Source organism: Rhinatrema bivittatum, chromosome 8 (assembly GCF_901001135.1).
Source record: "Rhinatrema bivittatum chromosome 8, aRhiBiv1.1, whole genome shotgun sequence".
In the NCBI taxonomy this organism is placed as follows: Eukaryota; Metazoa; Chordata; class Amphibia; order Gymnophiona; family Rhinatrematidae; genus Rhinatrema; species Rhinatrema bivittatum.
This window is the reverse complement of record NC_042622.1, coordinates 50,416,055-50,432,615: the sequence shown is the minus strand read 5'-3', so window position 1 is coordinate 50,432,615 and position 16,561 is coordinate 50,416,055. Positions and strand designations below refer to the sequence as shown.

At 48.4% G+C, this 16,561-nt stretch overlaps 1 protein-coding gene across 3 annotated transcripts in view; it reads right to left on the bottom strand.

The window, feature by feature from the left end:
* Positions 1–16,129, bottom strand: part of SGK2 (serum/glucocorticoid regulated kinase 2) — a 73,486-nt gene extending 57,357 nt beyond the window's left edge. For 2 of the 3 annotated variants that reach the window (XM_029612958.1, XM_029612959.1), the window contains exon 1: positions 15,853–16,129. Coding sequence is in view for 1 of the 3 variants with exons in the window: in XM_029612956.1 (XP_029468816.1) it covers positions 1,783–1,855 (73 nt within the window). In the remaining 2 variants the exon portion in view is untranslated. Of the gene's footprint in view, positions 1–1,782; positions 2,014–15,852 lie in introns of those variants that run through there. The other variant, XM_029612956.1, reaches the window with a different exon arrangement.
* Between the last annotated feature and the right edge of the window lie 432 nt (positions 16,130–16,561).

The following is a 16,561-nucleotide window of genomic DNA, read 5'->3' as shown; positions in this document are numbered from 1 at the left end:
GTTCAGATGGTTAGAAGTCAGAGTGAAAGGAAGCAAGCCTTTTATCTCAGGTGGCATTTGCAAGAGGGTTTAACCCCCCCCCCCCCAAAAAAAAAAAACCACACCTGTCTTTGTCCCTATTGAAATATCTTCCTTTGCAAAAGGCTTGTGTGTGTATAGATATATAAGTATATCAGAGATTCTGGTTTGATAACACACAGGAGTCTTTTTCAGCACCAACCTTACTCATGTATGTAATAAAGGTTTTAGAGCTGAAAATTCACACACAAAAATTGGAGTTAAAAAACACATGGTTGGGTTAGTGTTGGCCCATGCAAATTCCATGTAAACAAAGCAATTAATTATTAACAGGTAATGCAGAGAGCCGCATTAGCCGGGAGAACTTAGTACTTGGTTGGCTTTTACTTTTGTTTTTTTTACTTGGGTTTTTTAGCACCTGGGTCATGGCAGGAGTAAAAGTTTAAAGTTAAACACACTCCAGGAATAAGCCATGCCAACTGTAAATAATTCTGCTTGCATAAGAGTGCTTATATCCGAGAATAAGCTATGCCAACTATAACTGTGCGTTTTCCAGTCTGCCTATGTATCTGAAGCTGGAATAATATTGCAGAACTGTAACTTGAGTTTGAAGTGAGCTTTCGGATATACCTACTTATCTAACTCATAAGCATTTTACAGGTCAATTTGCAGACTTTTGTAGGCTGCGATATGACTTATTGGATCAATATAAGAGAAATCAGTTTGGCCCATGTCACTTTAAAACAGCCAATAAAGGGAACTTTACAGCATTTTTTACATCAGTGCCGATTTTAGCATCTGTGTTTCCTATGCTTTTCTGCATGAGCGTTTTAGCTTTGGTTTTGACTTTTTTTTTTGTTTTTAACTTAGCACGGGTCTCATTTACATACCTTTCTTTTATTACATCCCACAGGGCTGCCATTTTTTTTTTAAACCAAGTGTACTATATAAAAAAAAAAGGGGGCACTAAAAGTTGTACCAGTTTTGGCACGGGTTTTATTACATCGGCCCCTAGATCAGAGTCTGCAGGTTGACTTTAGCGAGGTGGCAACCTCCTCTTATAGATGAGTAGAAAAATCAATACAGCTAGAAAGATAGGGCGGGGGGCTGGGCGGAAAGAGAAGAATCTCACTACCGCAGCTTCCAGCGCGGAAAAAAAGAAGTTATACTCCCTTCACCCACCGAAAACGAAGTGCGTTAGACCGCCAGAACATCTGCCTAGCGGAAAGTTTCGGTAAGGATGACAACGTTTCTCGTTGTTGCGTTCAGTAGGTCTGAAAACTTTACAGCTTTAAACGTGAATCAATTTCACGAGATGGTCAAAATTATATATTTATTATCTTATTTTCTCCCTGCTTATGCGGTTATTGCATTTCCCTGGAAAAGAAAGTAATATGCTCGTGTTTATGCCTACTATTTTGCTACAAAAAAAAAAAGGATAACCTTTACGAACAACTTAATTCCTAACGTGTCAGTAAACGTCAGAGGTAGGGGGTAGTTCGTCCTAATCAATTGGGTTTGAAAACTGCGCCCAAACCAAACAGCAGGAAGAGCGCTGCCGAGCCAAGCAGGGTTCATGCAACAGAAGCAGGAAGAGTTGGGACCGTGAGGAAAGGGGGGGGGGGGGGAAGGTTTTTGTTATTATTCAAGGCCCAAGGTCATTCAGAGTTAAACCCAGACGGGAGGCCTCCCATGGCGATAATCGGACTCAGAGTCTGAGAGGCCCCGGTGTCGGGGCAGGAAAGCGCCGACAGAACTGCTCACCTGTGATGGCTCCCAGCAGCATCAGCAGGCCGGAGGAACGGAAGCAGCCAGAGTCCTGGAGCGCAAACGCCATCGCTCCCCAAAAATGACAGACGAGTCCCTTGCAACAAAGGGGAAAGAAAAAGAAAAAAAAGACGCCTCACCTGCCCTTTAAACCTGATACCAGAAGAAACTCAATCCCAGGAAATAAAGGAGCAGGTGATGGAAACCAAGCCTCCCCTCCCCCACTCCTCGCCAGATCCCCAATTAGAGAATTAACCTGGTGCTCCCAGCGGGTTCTGGCTAATGAGCAGCGCAGGTGAGTGAGGCCTAGCTCTGGCCTGGCTGCTGTAGCCCAGGAAGGTGGATGCGGGAGAGCCCCCTGCAAGGACAGCGTTAAATAAAGCCGGCTCATAAAATTCCTTTATGAAGTCTAGATAGAAGAAAGTTTCTAAATTAGGAGTGCTGTAAACTTCCATGCATGTCGTTAAATGCCAGTTAAATAGAAGGCTTAAATCAGAATTACATATGTATCTTCAGACATTGATATCCATCTTATTATTCTCTAAAACACAGTACATCTAAGTGTAAATATTTCTACCACACAAAATAATTACATAACTTGGATTTATAGGACATCTTTCTAAAAGATGATCAAAATGTTTCTATGGTCCTCAGCCTATTGCTCTAACCACTAGCAGGCCCATGCAATATCGTGTGCACAGCTTGACACGCGGTTGGACGCATGTTTTGGATGTACTAGAATAATTCCCAATGCAAACCAGCACAAAGCTAATAGGCTTATCCCATGTAGATGAGGCTATTAGCTATTACTCCCAATGCAAAAAATCACGGTCCGCCCAACACACACATTTTAACACAAAAAAATTAACGCCAGCCCCGGAGCTGGGGTTAAGTATTCACGCTCTCCAAGCCTCCACAAAAAAGCAAAAAATACTTATTTTCTTTGGTTCCTCCTATTTAGTATCATTGCGATACTAAGTAGAAGGAACCACAGAAAGCAGCATAATGAAAAAAAAAAAGTCTTGAGAGCGGTCAGGTTAGGGAAATAGACGCTCGTAAATTGAGTGCCCATTTTCCTAAGCCCCACACAGCCACATCTCCTGGACATCTGATGCCACGGATGCGCTAAGGACCCACAATTTATCCCTAGTGCGTCCTTTTAACGCAGCAGCTAATTAAAATATGCAATCACGCATCCAGGAGACGTGGCTGTGCACGTGTATAAAAAAAACAGGCGCTCAATATGAGCGCCTGTTTTTCCATGCGGCTTAATGCATCACCCTTGGTTAGCTCATTCTGCTCTTCCGGCCCTCTCTACACCTCTTTTAACTTTAGCCATTGCTCTTTCTGGCTCATATCAGCTCACAAATGCCTTGTTAAAGAGATCTCCCGGTTCTCAGTCTAGCAAATCTGACTGCCTGCCTGCAGATCTCTCCTTATCATTTTTGTCTTTAGCTGGGGGCGCAGCCAAGTCACTCTGCTCCCCATCCCCCATCCCAGTTACCTCTGAGAGTATACCAAAGCCTTGCCATCTCTCCTTGACAATTCAGCGCAGTGGTACTGCCACCCAAGCTTCGTCATCTCCAGTTAGATGGGCATGTGTATTTTCATACCTAAACCAAAGCCCCCCCATTTCATTTACTGTACCCCGGACCTTGCCCTGCCCTTATTTTTGCCTGCAGTATCTGATCCAAGTATGCTCGAGTTCCATCATTGTTCCACTAGTCCCATCTCTGCTGGAGGTGATCGCAGGCATCCACCGGCCTCTCTCGGGCCGATGCAATAAAAGCGGGAGCTTGTGTTCAGCGCCCGTTTTCCTAACACACGCACATCTGCAGCCCCTGGGTGCCTGATGCAGAATGTAAACTGGTGGCTGCGCTAGAAAGGACGCACTAAGGACAAAAGCACCGGGCGCCTTGGAGACGTGGCTGCACGGGTTAGGAAAATGTACAGTCAATACGAGCGGCTTTTTTTTAATCCCACCACAGATAACTCACACTCACAATATACATGCACGCCTGCAGAGTGTATATTGTGCAAGTACACTGTGTGCCCACCAATTTTTTATTTTTTTTTTATCAAGCCCATCCTTTTACCATAAATTTCAATCCTCACAAGCAGTGGATCTTAGTATGGCAACGATACTAAGGAGGAGGAACCACTGACAGCAGGATTTTGTGGTTTTTTTTGAGCCCTTGGCTCGCGGTATGACTTAACACCAGCTCCGGGGCTGGCGTTAAGCTTGCCATGTTAACATGTGTGTGTTGGGCGCCGGGGGTTTTTCCGCATCAGGGGCAATAGCTAGCTAATAGCCTCATCCTCATGGCATTTACAAGTAACGAGCGCTATTAGCTGCGTGCTTCTTTGGATATGCTAATCCCATTACTGCATCGGGGGTTATTCTAGCATGTCCAAAACGCGCATTAAGCTGTGTGCTAGGCTGAGTGCACTTATGTTGCATCGTCCTGTCAGCAAAGAAGGATTTCTGCTGTGTCTCCCTCCATCCAACATCATATCATGACCTCTTGTCTTTGAGTTTCTTTTTCTATGGAACATGCTGTCTTGCATTTGTACTGAAGCCTGCCAAATATCGGAACTTGTCTAACATATCTCTCCCCCTTTCCAATTGGATAGCACATGGAACCTTTTTGGTGTTATTGCATCCTATCTCCATTTTCTTTCTAGATCGCCTTTCTTTCTTGTCCTAAACTATGTGGGATTTTTACTTCTTTTGTTTTCATTCTTCTGTAGAAATAAAAAGTATGCACCTTTTCTTATGACCACACTTTCAGTTTAAAAAAAAAATCTGCTTCCCTGAGTCCACGCTTGTCTCCCTGCTGCATTTTATTCATCACTCTGTGGTCCAGATGGAGTTTTCATTATGATCCATTACAACACCCACCTCACTCTTATCCTCCCCACCCACCCCACCCCCACCCCCACATCAGATTGATTGCAACAGTGGCTCAATAAAGGAAGCTTTAAACATCAGTATCACATTGGGAATTAAAAACAAAAGCACATTTACAAAACACATCATAAAGATTTTACTTGTATTATCATAAACAATTTTTGCAGGTACTGCTGCGGTAATCTTATTTTTGTGAAATAAAAAAAAAACAGAGAACTCCTTATGGGAAGAATTATTTTTCCCTTTTATAACTCCAGACAAGGAGAATAAAGAAGGGGCAATTCTAGTAGCTCTTAGCAAAGGGTTCGTGGCTGAAGTTAAAGCCAGCTAATGCGTTCCAGGCTCAGTTGAGGCAAGTAGCACCCGTTTTAAGAGGGAAATCCGGCATGAGGAATTGGCAGAGGCTTATAGAATCTTTTACCAGTGAGTCGCTGGTTCAGATCCAGTTCAGACTGGTAATCGCCAGAACTCACCCCCATCTGAAAACTGTTCAGCAGCCTATGAAAAAAATGAGTTGGTAGCCTCAGTCTAGTCCCAGTGGACGGGTGATCGTGCCACTTAAAAAGTCACAAGCCTAAACTGGCACTGAAGTAATTGGCACCACTGCTGGCAGTCTCAGCAGGGAGATCCACAGACATGGAGACTTAGTTTTTTGAATGTCCGTAAGTTTAAAAATCTTCTGGGTCTGCGATCTGGGGAAAGATCTCAGCACTCCTAAATCTCAATACCCCCCTCTCCTATAGAATAGTGGTTTTGAAATCTGTGGGTTTTGACTCTTGCTTAACTGCTTCACATAAAAGATTGTTAGATTTTCTTTTTACAACAGCTATGAAACTGGTACTGGCAAACTGGAAAAATGGTGCTTTATTAGCTTTTAACTTCTGGTGGAACACCATGTGCTTATATTACAAATATGAAAAGACTGCGTCAATTTATAGATAATCGAATTGCTTCATGGATCTCAATGTGGGGACCGTTAAGACTCTCACCTTGAATCTCCTTAAATTATATTATGTATAATTCTGTAGAGCTTCGATGCGTATTCTAATCTTCTGCTTTCTTGATATACATTCCTGTATGCTGGTGCCTTAAAGTATGATTGTATTTCATTGCTGGTTATGATTTTCATTTCATTCTCCTTCAATAAAAAGATTAAACGGGAGCCTGGCAGGGCATTGTGGAAGAGTAGCTACTGCCACTGGCCTTGTTGTGCCTGTTCTGTGGACTATTCAGAGGCACCAGATTCACTACAAAAAAAAAAAATGTAAAACCAGAGAGAGAAAGATTCAGAGTTCTGCTTCAAAGCAGATGAAAGTTTTATAGTGGATAGCAATGGCATGGAGGAGTGACCGAGTGGTTAGAGCAGCAGGGCCAAGATGCAGTGAATCTCCTACCGATGCTCCTTGTGACCTCTGGGCAAATCACTTTATCCTCCGTTGCCTCAGGTACCAAGTGAGATCGTAAGCTCTCTGGAGCAGAGACCTACCTACTGTACCTGAATTGTAACTCACATTGTGCATCACCGTACCCAGCCATCTTCTGGCATGTCGTGGGCAACTTGGGTATCATTTTGGAGAACATATGAGCTGTCCCCCCCTTTAACTAGCTTCCAGCTACGCTTAATCCCTATTTGCTGGTCGAGTTCTTCTCACAGAAAGATTCTTTAGTGCACCACATGTTGCGCGCATGTAGGAGACATTTGAGGACTCCTAGTACAGTTTCAGTCTTGGCAGGATTTTGCCAGCAGCTAAATGAGATGCTCTTGCCTTGCTCAGGTATGTTTATTCCAGTTCAGGATAGCTGGCTGAGAACTGAAGTGGGGCGAATGGTCATCATCTACAGACCATTGCAAGGAACCAGCATTGTCCGAGGGTCATAAATAACCCAAGACCTTCGGACGTTGGCAGCCACAGGTAAATCCTGGGTCAGCCTTTGCTGATCTGAAACTGAATCTGGATATTAAAGAGCATGAAGCACTTTGCTTGACATTACTGAATGTCTCAGGTGCACTGAGGTGTAACTCCACATTTAGGGGCCGGTGCAATAAGACACGCGAAAACGGGCACTCGTATCGAGGGCTCATTGTCTTAACATGCACGCAGCCACATCCCTGGGTGCCCGATGCAATATTTAAATGAGAGGCAGCGTTGAAAAGGGTGCACTAATGGGAAACTGAGCGTCCGTAGCACTCCATAGTTTATCGCATCAGGCGCCCAATTGCAATGGGCGCTCAATACAAGCGGCCATTTTCATCCCGCTTCTTTTTTTGCTGTAATTCACTTCAGCCACCTCAACAAAATATTAGGTGCCCCTTGCTATGGATGACCAAATTGTGTGGCAATAAGAAAAGTGCTTTTTTTTTTGTAATGACGTGAAAATATACAATAATTTTTCTCCACCAAAAGCAGTAAATTAAAGTGTCACAACAATACTAAGGGGGAAGACACACTTATCACATCACACAGAGAACCTATTTTAAAGTTTTTCATGAGCCCTTGACTGCAAGCTGACTTTACACCACCTATGGAGCTGGAGTTAAATTTGCCACTTTAAAAAGTGTGCGTCGGGTGCCCAGCGCTTTACTGCATCGGCGTGTAATAGCGAATGTCCTCATCTACATGCAGTTAACATCTGACTGTTATGCTCGGGCTGTGTTCTGGTGTTGTGAACACCACCTTCTGGAGTGACTCCAGGTAGAGAGAGAGATAGGGATGGCTGGAAAGTTTCTGATGATGGTGACAGTGGAGCAGAGTAAGGCTGGAAGCAGAGTCCAGGCTGGGTCAGGGCAGGAGGCAGGCACCAGTGTCAGAGTCCAGGCTGGGTCAGGGCAGGCAACAGTGTCAGAGTCCAGGCTGGGTCAAGGTACCTAGTAGTAAGGCAGAGGGCCCGAAGGCCACACACACAGCAAGGCAGAGAGCCCGAAGGCCACACACAGTGCAAGGCAAGGCAAAGCAGAGTAGAAGGCCCTGAAGGCCACACACACAGCAAGGCAGAGAGCCCGAAGGCCACACACAGTGCAAGGCAAGGCAAAGCAGGGTAGAAGGCCTGAAGGCCACACACAGCGCAAGGCAAGGCAAAGCAGGGTAGAAGGCCTGAAGGCCACACACAGCGCAAGGCAAGGCAAAGCAGGGTAGAAGGCCTGAAGGCCACACACAGCGCAAGGCAAGGCAAAGCAGGGTAGAAGGCCTGAAGGCCACACACAGCGCAAGGCAAGGCAAAGCAGGGTAGAAGGCCTGAAGGCCACACACAGCGCAAGGCAAGGCAAAGCAGGGTAGAAGGCCTGAAGGCCACACACAGCGCAAGGCAAGGCAAAGCAGGGTAGAAGGCCTGAAGGCCACACACAGCGCAAGGCAAGGCAAAGCAGGGCCCAAAGACCACACGCACAGCAAAGCAAGGAAGGCTAGAGCAGGGAGCCCAGGCGAGCTCGATGCCGAAGCACCGAGGGAACTGCCAGGCAGGGATATAAAGGGAAGTCCAGAACATAGAGTGAACAAGGGAGATGGACTGGGCCCGTCAGGAGAGCCAGCTCTAGAAGGACCCCTGGTGGTGAGGCGGTTGCACAGCAGCCATAGCCGTAACAGTACCCCCCCTCAAGGCCACCCAGTCCTCCTGGGTCCCAACTTTGCAGGGGGTACTGAATAAGGAAGGCAGACCCCTCCTGGGGCGATGCGGCAGGTTCAACTCCTTCCTGGGGCAGCAAAGCAGTCCATAACCCCTCCTGGGGTGACAAGGGGGACACAAACCCCACCTGGGGCAGTGAAATAGTCCGTAACCCCTCCTGGGGCAAGGCGGCAGGGTTAGACCCCTCCTGGGGAAACAAGGTAGGTACTGACTCCTCCAGGGATGGCAGCTGGGCCGGTACGGACCCCTCCCGGGGCGGCAGCAGCTGGGCCGGTACGGACCCCTCCCGGGGTGGCAGGGCAGGCTCAGACCCCTCCCGGGGCGCAGCGGTAAGTCCAAGCCCCACCGGGGGCGGCAGGGCAGGCTCCAGCCCCTCCGGGGGCGGCAGCTGGGCTGGTTCAGTCTGCAGGGTAATGGAGTCTGTTACAGCTTGTTCACCGGTGGTGGCTGTACTTGTGATGGAACAAATGGAGGATAAAGGCTGAACAGCAAAGGACTTGGTGAACAGAGCTGGATTCTTAAAGCCTAGCTCACGATTCTCTGGTTCAGAAGTGTGGACCTGCAGCTTGTTAAAGGAACAGGCAGCTCTGGAACGTCTTAGTTCGTTAGTTGTCTCTGAGCCGCAGCTGAGGGAAGCAGAGCTCTGCTAGGCTTAATCAGCTTTCTCTGTTTTAGAGAAACCTGTTCCTGAGGCTCTAGCATGGGTGTCACAGAAGCCTTCCTGACCGGGTAAGTCCTAGAATTTTCTGGGAAAAAACTTGTTCTTTTATGAAAAGTTTTCTGCAGAGTTTCATGAAGGGATGTCTTAGAATTCTCTATCCACAAACCTTAGTTGAGCCAGAAGCAGAATACCGGTTAGTAGAGCTGACTGTCTTTTCTAATGAAACAGCTGGTCCTAGAGCTGAGCAACAGGGGCAAGGTTTGCCTGGTGGTAGCAGACTAGGAATGCAAGAGCATTTCCACCATCCTGGTTTTGGAGTCAGACAATTTAAGCATTCCTGATAAACAGACATTCTTTTCATGATATTTGCTACAAGACCAGTGTTCTTGGTCTGCAAGCTGACAAGCTAGACAGTTCTGATAACTGGGGTAATTCAAGGTCTGGCAACGAGCACAGATAACAAATCTTTGAGACTGCGGCATGAAGTAGGAAGTAAAAAAATTATCTCACCGGTAGACCCAAGTTCAATCTCTCTCTCTGGAGGGTGGCTTCGGCAAACTGTTACACTCGGGCTGTGTTCTGGTGTTGTGAACACCACCTTCTGGAGTGACTCCAGGTAGAGAGAGATAGGGATGGCTGGAAAGTCTCTGATGATGGTGACAGTGGAGCAGAATAAGGCTGGAAGCAGTGTCAAATTCCAGGCTGGGTCAGGGCAGACGGCAGGCAACAGTGTCAGAGTCCAGGCTGGGTTAGGGCAGGCGGCAGGCAACAGTGTCAGAGTCCAGGCTGGGTCAGGGCAGGTGGCAGGCACCAGTGTCAGAGTCCAGGCTGGGTCAGGGCAGGCGGCAGGCACCAGTGTCAGAGTCCAGGCTGGGTCAGGGCAGTCGGCAGGCACCAGTGTCAGAGTCCAGGCTGGGTCAGGGTACCTAGTAGTAAGGCAGAGAGCCCGAAGGCCACACACACGGCAGGGCAGAGGGCCCGAAGGCCACACACGCACACAGTAGAACAGCGGACCCGAAGGCCTCACTCACATGGCAGAGCAAAGGGCCCGAAGGCCTCACTCACACGGCAGGGCAGAGGGCCCGAAGGCCTCACTCACACGGCAGAGCAAAGGGCCCGAAGGCCTCACTCACACGGCAGGGCAGAGGGCCCGAAGGCCACACACACACACACGGCAAGGCAGAGAGCCTGAAGGCTGCACACAGCACAAGACAAGGCAAAGCAGAGTAGAAGGCCGGAAGGCCACACACAGCGCAAGGCAAAGCAGGGTAGAAGGCCCGAAGGCCACACACAGCGCAAGGCAAGGCAAAGCAGGGCCCAAAGACCACACGCACAGCAAAGCAAGGAAGGCTAGAGCAGGGAGCCCAGGCGAGCTCGATGCCGAAGCACCAAGGGAACTGCCAGGCAGGGATATAAAGGGAAGTCCAGAACATAGAGTGAACAAGGGAGATGGACTGGGCCCGTCAGGAAAGCCAGCTCTAGAAGGACCCCTGGTGGTGAGGCGGTTGCACAGCAGCCATAGCCGTAGCACTGACAGGTGCTACCAGCTTTGTGTTTTTTTAGGGCACACGTTTTTGGATGTGCTAATCTCCTCACTGCATCCGGTGCTAGTCTACCGGGTCCAACTGCGTGTAAACCCATGTGCTAGGCCGGGCGCACTTTATTGCATCACGTGACCTGAAGCACATGGGATGCGTTGCAACTGGACAAGTGCACAGCACATGACCTGCTAGGTGTTGTTATAATATGAACAGATACCCTGGCAGATGCAATTATAATAGTGTTGCGAGCACAGAGTGCAGTCGCTTGCTCGAGAGAAAGTGAGCCCTTGAACCATGGTGCAACCTCAGGGCAAGGCTCCAAGGTAGACACCGTGGGAGGCGAGCGTATCCAGGCACAGGCTGGGCTTGGACCTTGGAATGTAGCTTGAAACAAGGCGCACTCAGGCCTCTGCTGAACCTGTAACGCATGGAGTGAGACCCAACAACGCAATGCTGGTCTCTTGGGTAGCCCTCCAGCCACTCGATAGCCCTTTCGGACCTGCTGCTTGGGAACAGCCTGTGTCCTCAGCATTTCGTCTGTCCTGACGCAGGACATGCAATAACAAGGAACTTGGATGAAGACTTGAATCCGAGGAACATCGATGTAGGCTCTGGAGACTAGGAACTTGGACAAAGGCTCAGGAAGAGTTCAGCTTCCCAGGACATTGCACCTCAGAACACCCTATACAGCCCCCCTTGGGCTGGTCTTGGACCACGCCATCCCACTGCGCACCCTATACAACCTGCCACAGGTTGGTCATGGACCACATGGGGAGTGGGGCAGGCTCAGGACTGAGACTCAGACGTGGCTTGAAACAAGGACACATGGCTTGGAATGAGGAACATGGAGATCCGCTGGCTGGACAAACTACTCGAGCCCTGGAACTAGGAACATGACTAGGAACTCGCGACTTGACTAGGAACTCGACACTCTAAAAACATGGATGGAATCCATGGACTTGGTCCACCAAAGACAGACTTGGAAACAGGCCCTGTGCCAGGAAGGGCCTTACACAACCCCTGTGGGCTGGTTACTGACCACAACACTGGCATGCCTGGAGGAAGGATGAGGGAGAATCCAGAAGGCTGACCTTGGAACAAAAACCGAACATCAGGAACTTGATTGAAGATTCAGATGAGGCGGAGATTCAGAAGACTTGGAAGAGGAACTGACAAGAGACCAGGAACATGGAACAGGCAATATGAAGGAGCTCCGACGAGGAACAAGGAAACCAGGAACATGGAACAGGAACAAGAAGGTCAGGAACATCCGACAAAGAACATGAAGACCACCAAGACAAGGAGATGACCATGGAAGACCTTGCAGGAAGAAGAGCCATGGACAACCATGAGGATCCGTTGCAAAGGATCCGAGGAACTGGCAGAGAGCCCTTTTTATAGGGCTGAAGACAGGACGAGGTGAGGATGTCAATAGCAAGGGCCACAGGACTTTTCCCCGTCGAGGGCCCTTTAAATAGAATGCCGAGGCGCACACCTAGGAAGACGTCGGGTACAAGAGCAGGATGGTGGCATTCAGGCCGTGAAGATGAGCAGCAGTGGCTCCCCAGCCGCAAGAATGGCAGAAGCAGCGGCGGCGGCTTGAGCCACGAAGAAGGAAATGCTGGCGGCACCTGGGCCACAATAAAGACAGGCGTCGGCGGCGTCCAGGCCGCAAAGAAAGTGGCTGCAGTGGTAGCACCTGCCACGAAGAAAATGGAGGCTATGGTGGCCTGCAGGCTGCAGCTTCCGGCGGCTTCAGGACCCAGCAGCACAGTGTGGGCCGGTAAAAGGCCGCTCACAGGCTTGTACCGTGGCAACATCACAACAAATAACGGCAGATACCCTTGCAGGTGGTGTTATGATATGAGCAGATACCCTTCCAGGTGGTTTTCTGTTTGCTTGTGTTTTTTGGGGTGGGGGGGGGGGGGCGCAGTCTGGCTGTTTCCTTCTGCTCTTTTGGGCTTCCAGCTGGATTGGAACTGGGGCTGGGAATCTGGTGCCATGAGCCTTTATCCACAAGTAATGAGGGATTTTTTTTTCTCTAGTTTTATATCCCCCCCCCCCCCCCCCCCCCATCTCACATTTTATTTTGGTCCAGTTACTGTAGCGAGCTGGGGCCATACACCCAGGCTTCTTCTACAGCCCTGCAATCACAGGCCCTAAATCTACCCACTAGGTGCTGCCATGGCACAGTGACTATGATTACCTCCTCCCCGCCCCTCCCCCAGGGCTGTGAGCGTGGCCTCCACATCATTCCCAGACCTGGCTGACCCAAGGAATGGAGGTCCTGGGCCAGGGATTGAATCTAGATCCCTCCTTATGGCGGTGCATAGCACTGCCACTGTACCACCAGGCTGGCCTCATACACTTTATGTGCTTGTGTTGCAGCATAATTTTATTACAATAGAAATGCACCACCTATGGTGTTAATTTAACACACACACACACACACACACACACACACACATATACCTTATCATGTTATTAAATCATGTACATATGTCTTGGGTATTGTTACAGAACAAATACCCATTTATGTTTTTGTGAGCACAGCTGAAATATACCACATAAACACATCTCCTGTCATACTACCACAGCACTGTTTGGCATCTTATTACAATAAAAATACACACCCCCTCGTGTTTTTACAACGCACATGCTGTCATGGAACACGTGTGTACCTTGTCATGTGTTATTACAATACACATGTATGCCCTGACATGGAACACACATGCACACCCTGTTCTGCTGTCACTTGCACTTCTTTATAAAGTGTAATAATTTCCTACCATGTGGCAGGTCAGATTTCCCACCATCAGTTTTTCTCTGGCTTCATGCCAGAGTTACATCATCTGTCACCATCACAGCCTGCCATAAGCAGAAGCAGGACACATACCAGCACGACTTATAAGTGATCATTCAGGCCGATACAGTACAGCGCGCTCCGGCGGAGCGCACTGTTAACCCGCGTTTGGACACCGTTTTGGATGTGCTAGTTTTACCCCTTATTCAGTAAGGGGTAATAGCGTGTCGAAAACATGCGTCCAACCCCCCCCCCCTGAAACTAATAGCGCCCACAGCATGCAAATGCATGTTGATGGCCCTATTAGTTATTACCGCGCGATTCATTAAGTAAAATATGCAGCCAAGCCGCACATTTTACTTTCAGAAATTAGCGCCTACCCAAAGGTAGGCGTTAATTTCTGCCAGCACTGGGAAAGTGCATAGAAAAGCAGTAAAAACTGCTTTTCTGTACACCCTCTGACTTAATATCATGGAGATATTAAGTTGGAGGTTTCAAAAGTTAAAAATTAATTTAAAAAAAAAATGTAAAATCGGCCCGTGGCTCGCGGGTTGAAAACCGGATGCTCACTTTTTCCGGCGTCCGGTTTCTGAACCCATGGCTGTCAGCGGGTTTGAGAACCGACGCCGGCAAAATTAAGCGTCGGCTGTCAAACTCGCTGACAGCCGTCGCTCCTGTCAAAAAAGAGGCGCTAGGGATGTGCTAGTGTCCCTAGCGCCTCTTTTTACCGTGGACCCTAATTTGAATAATTTGTTTTAGTGAATCGCACGCACAGGAGAGTGGCCTGTGCGCGACGGGACTCCCGCGAACTTTACTATATCGGCCTGCTAGTGAGGTAGCTGTGGTCGCTTTGGGCCACAATGGGGGCAGCCTGGAGCAGGACTCCTTATTCTCTATCCTTTTGGAACGATTAAGGGCAGATCTCTCAGGTGCAAAGAACAGCAGCAGCAAAAACCTCCTCTGGCGGGGTGAAACACGATACATCTATCTAGGAGATGCTGGCAAGGTCTTTCCACAGGGTGTGCCTAGCAGAACTCTGAGAAACTGCTCTGCACACATTGCCAGTGGCAAGAGAATTGCAACCAGTGCTGGTTTTGTGGTCCTCAGTACAATGTTCCTTTAGGCTCCTGTGTTCTCCCCATCAGCAAGAGAGCCTTTCCCTCCAAGCCTCTGAAAGCAGCAAATCCCAGAAACCACAATACTTGGGCATAAAAGTGGCAGAACACAATTGGACAATAAATCAGGGGACTGCCTTTCCGCATTGATCAGGATTACCAGATGGCTCCATGTCAACAGAGACATGCTATGCCAGTCCTGGTTTTGCTCACTACATCCACGAATGTGCAGTTCTCCAGCTGTATCCACTGCTCAGCTCCTGGCGAATTTCTATCCCAGGCACTTTAGACAGGGTCTTTTGTCAGCAATGCGCTGCTAATTTACAGTTAAGGAGTCCTTGTCAGCTCTGTTGCAGGGAGTGATGAGGCTCTGTGTTAGCACGAGATAATGTAAGAAAGTGGGTCTGGGAGCCCACTCCCATTAGTTTGGATGATCAGTGGATGGTCAGCAGTCAGTACAGGGAGCGCCTCTGGAAATGACGCTGGAGAGCCCAGGTTAGAGTGTGCCAAATCTGAGCCCATGAAAAGCAATATTCTCCTCAGAGACTCCCAACAGATTAAAAGAAATGGGGAGGGGAAAAAAATCAGAACATGATCTCAAAAGTTTTTTGGGAAATAATAAGCTGGCTCCCCCCCCCCCCCCCCATTACCATCACCAAACTGAAAAGGTAAAGAGAAAAACTGTTACATTATCCAAAAACAACTCTGAAGAGCACCTGAATCTGGTTATAGTGAAAAGTTAGTTATGTAAATGCAATTATTACAGCTTTCTCACTGTCTAATTTACCTGTACCAAAGAACACCCTTGTTGGCATAGTTCCCCCAGTGAGGAAAGTGAAATGGAGTTCCCAACTAGTGCAAAACATGATACTTTGTTCCTAAACAGCGATAGCGAGACTACATCCCCTTCAAGTAACACGGTCACCACTGCAATTGTGCCACAATAAAATGAGATAAAAGTAATAAACTCCTGTCCAGATTCCTGACTTAAAGCGTATGTACAGAGGGGAGGAGAGAAGGGAGAAAGAGAAAGTGTCCTATTAATTCAAAATAGCAAGCATTTCTGTAAAAAAAAAAAAAAAAAGTATGCGGTCACTTTTCCTGGACTTCAAAAGCCATTTATAATTGCAATCAATAAGCCAGGTCTTACACTGCTATCCACACGAGCACCTCTGGGACGGAAGCAGGCAGCAACCGCCTGGAGAAAAGAAAAAGCTAACAGTCTCTCCTTGCTGCATGACAGAATGCTGTTTGAGTCCCCTAAAATTAAATCGACCCCCCCCCCCCCCCCGCAGCTGGAAAATGCTCTTCAAGGTTAGACCGTCTCGGTGACAGCCAGTCCTTTGGAAGAGATGAAACGTTTCTACTTCCGAAAAGCTGCAAAAAGGAAGCCCCAGGAAATGCAAAAGTTTTACCTGCGATGGAGAGAAGAAAGACGGGCTGAAGGAGAGAAGGACCGGAGGGGAGATCTGCAGTGTCCCAGACCTGCTCTCGGTATACAAATGCTGCTGTTAACCCCCTCCACTTCCCTCTAGCTGCTGGTTGTTGTTTTTTTTTTTGAAGTTGTTCTTTGGGGAGAGTCGGTCTGAAGGTCAAATGAATATTCTCAAGGAGTGGCTTATAGCCGAGAGTAAATCATTACCCTGCTAACCTGTTGGACCAGCGGGGGCTCCAGGCTGGTGCTGTGGATGATCTTCACCCCACCCCCATCCACCTGCTCTTATAACGGAAGGAGCAAGGCGTTCCCGCTCTGCGCGTTTGGAAACTTCCCAACCATGCCTCCCCTCCCCCCCCTCCTTACTTTACCTCTCTCAGCACTTCCAGTGTACACCGTAACTCTGCAGCAGAGAGGGAACTTCTCTCTTTAAATGCGGGTCGTGCCCTCTAATCTTAACGAACGCGGGATCTGTTTAACTTTTGGGGGTGAAGGGCACTTGAGAAAGTTTTTGGTTGGGTTTTTTGTTGTTGTTGTTGTTGTTGTTGTATTTTCGGATCCCGCGCTCCTTTCGTTCCGAGTGGAACGTCTTGTTCTTCTCAGTACACGTGGGTGGCCTTTCCTAGGATCCACTCGTTCGGACGTTCATGGAGGGCGGAGCCTGGAGGGCAGCAGAGAAGGGTGGCTAC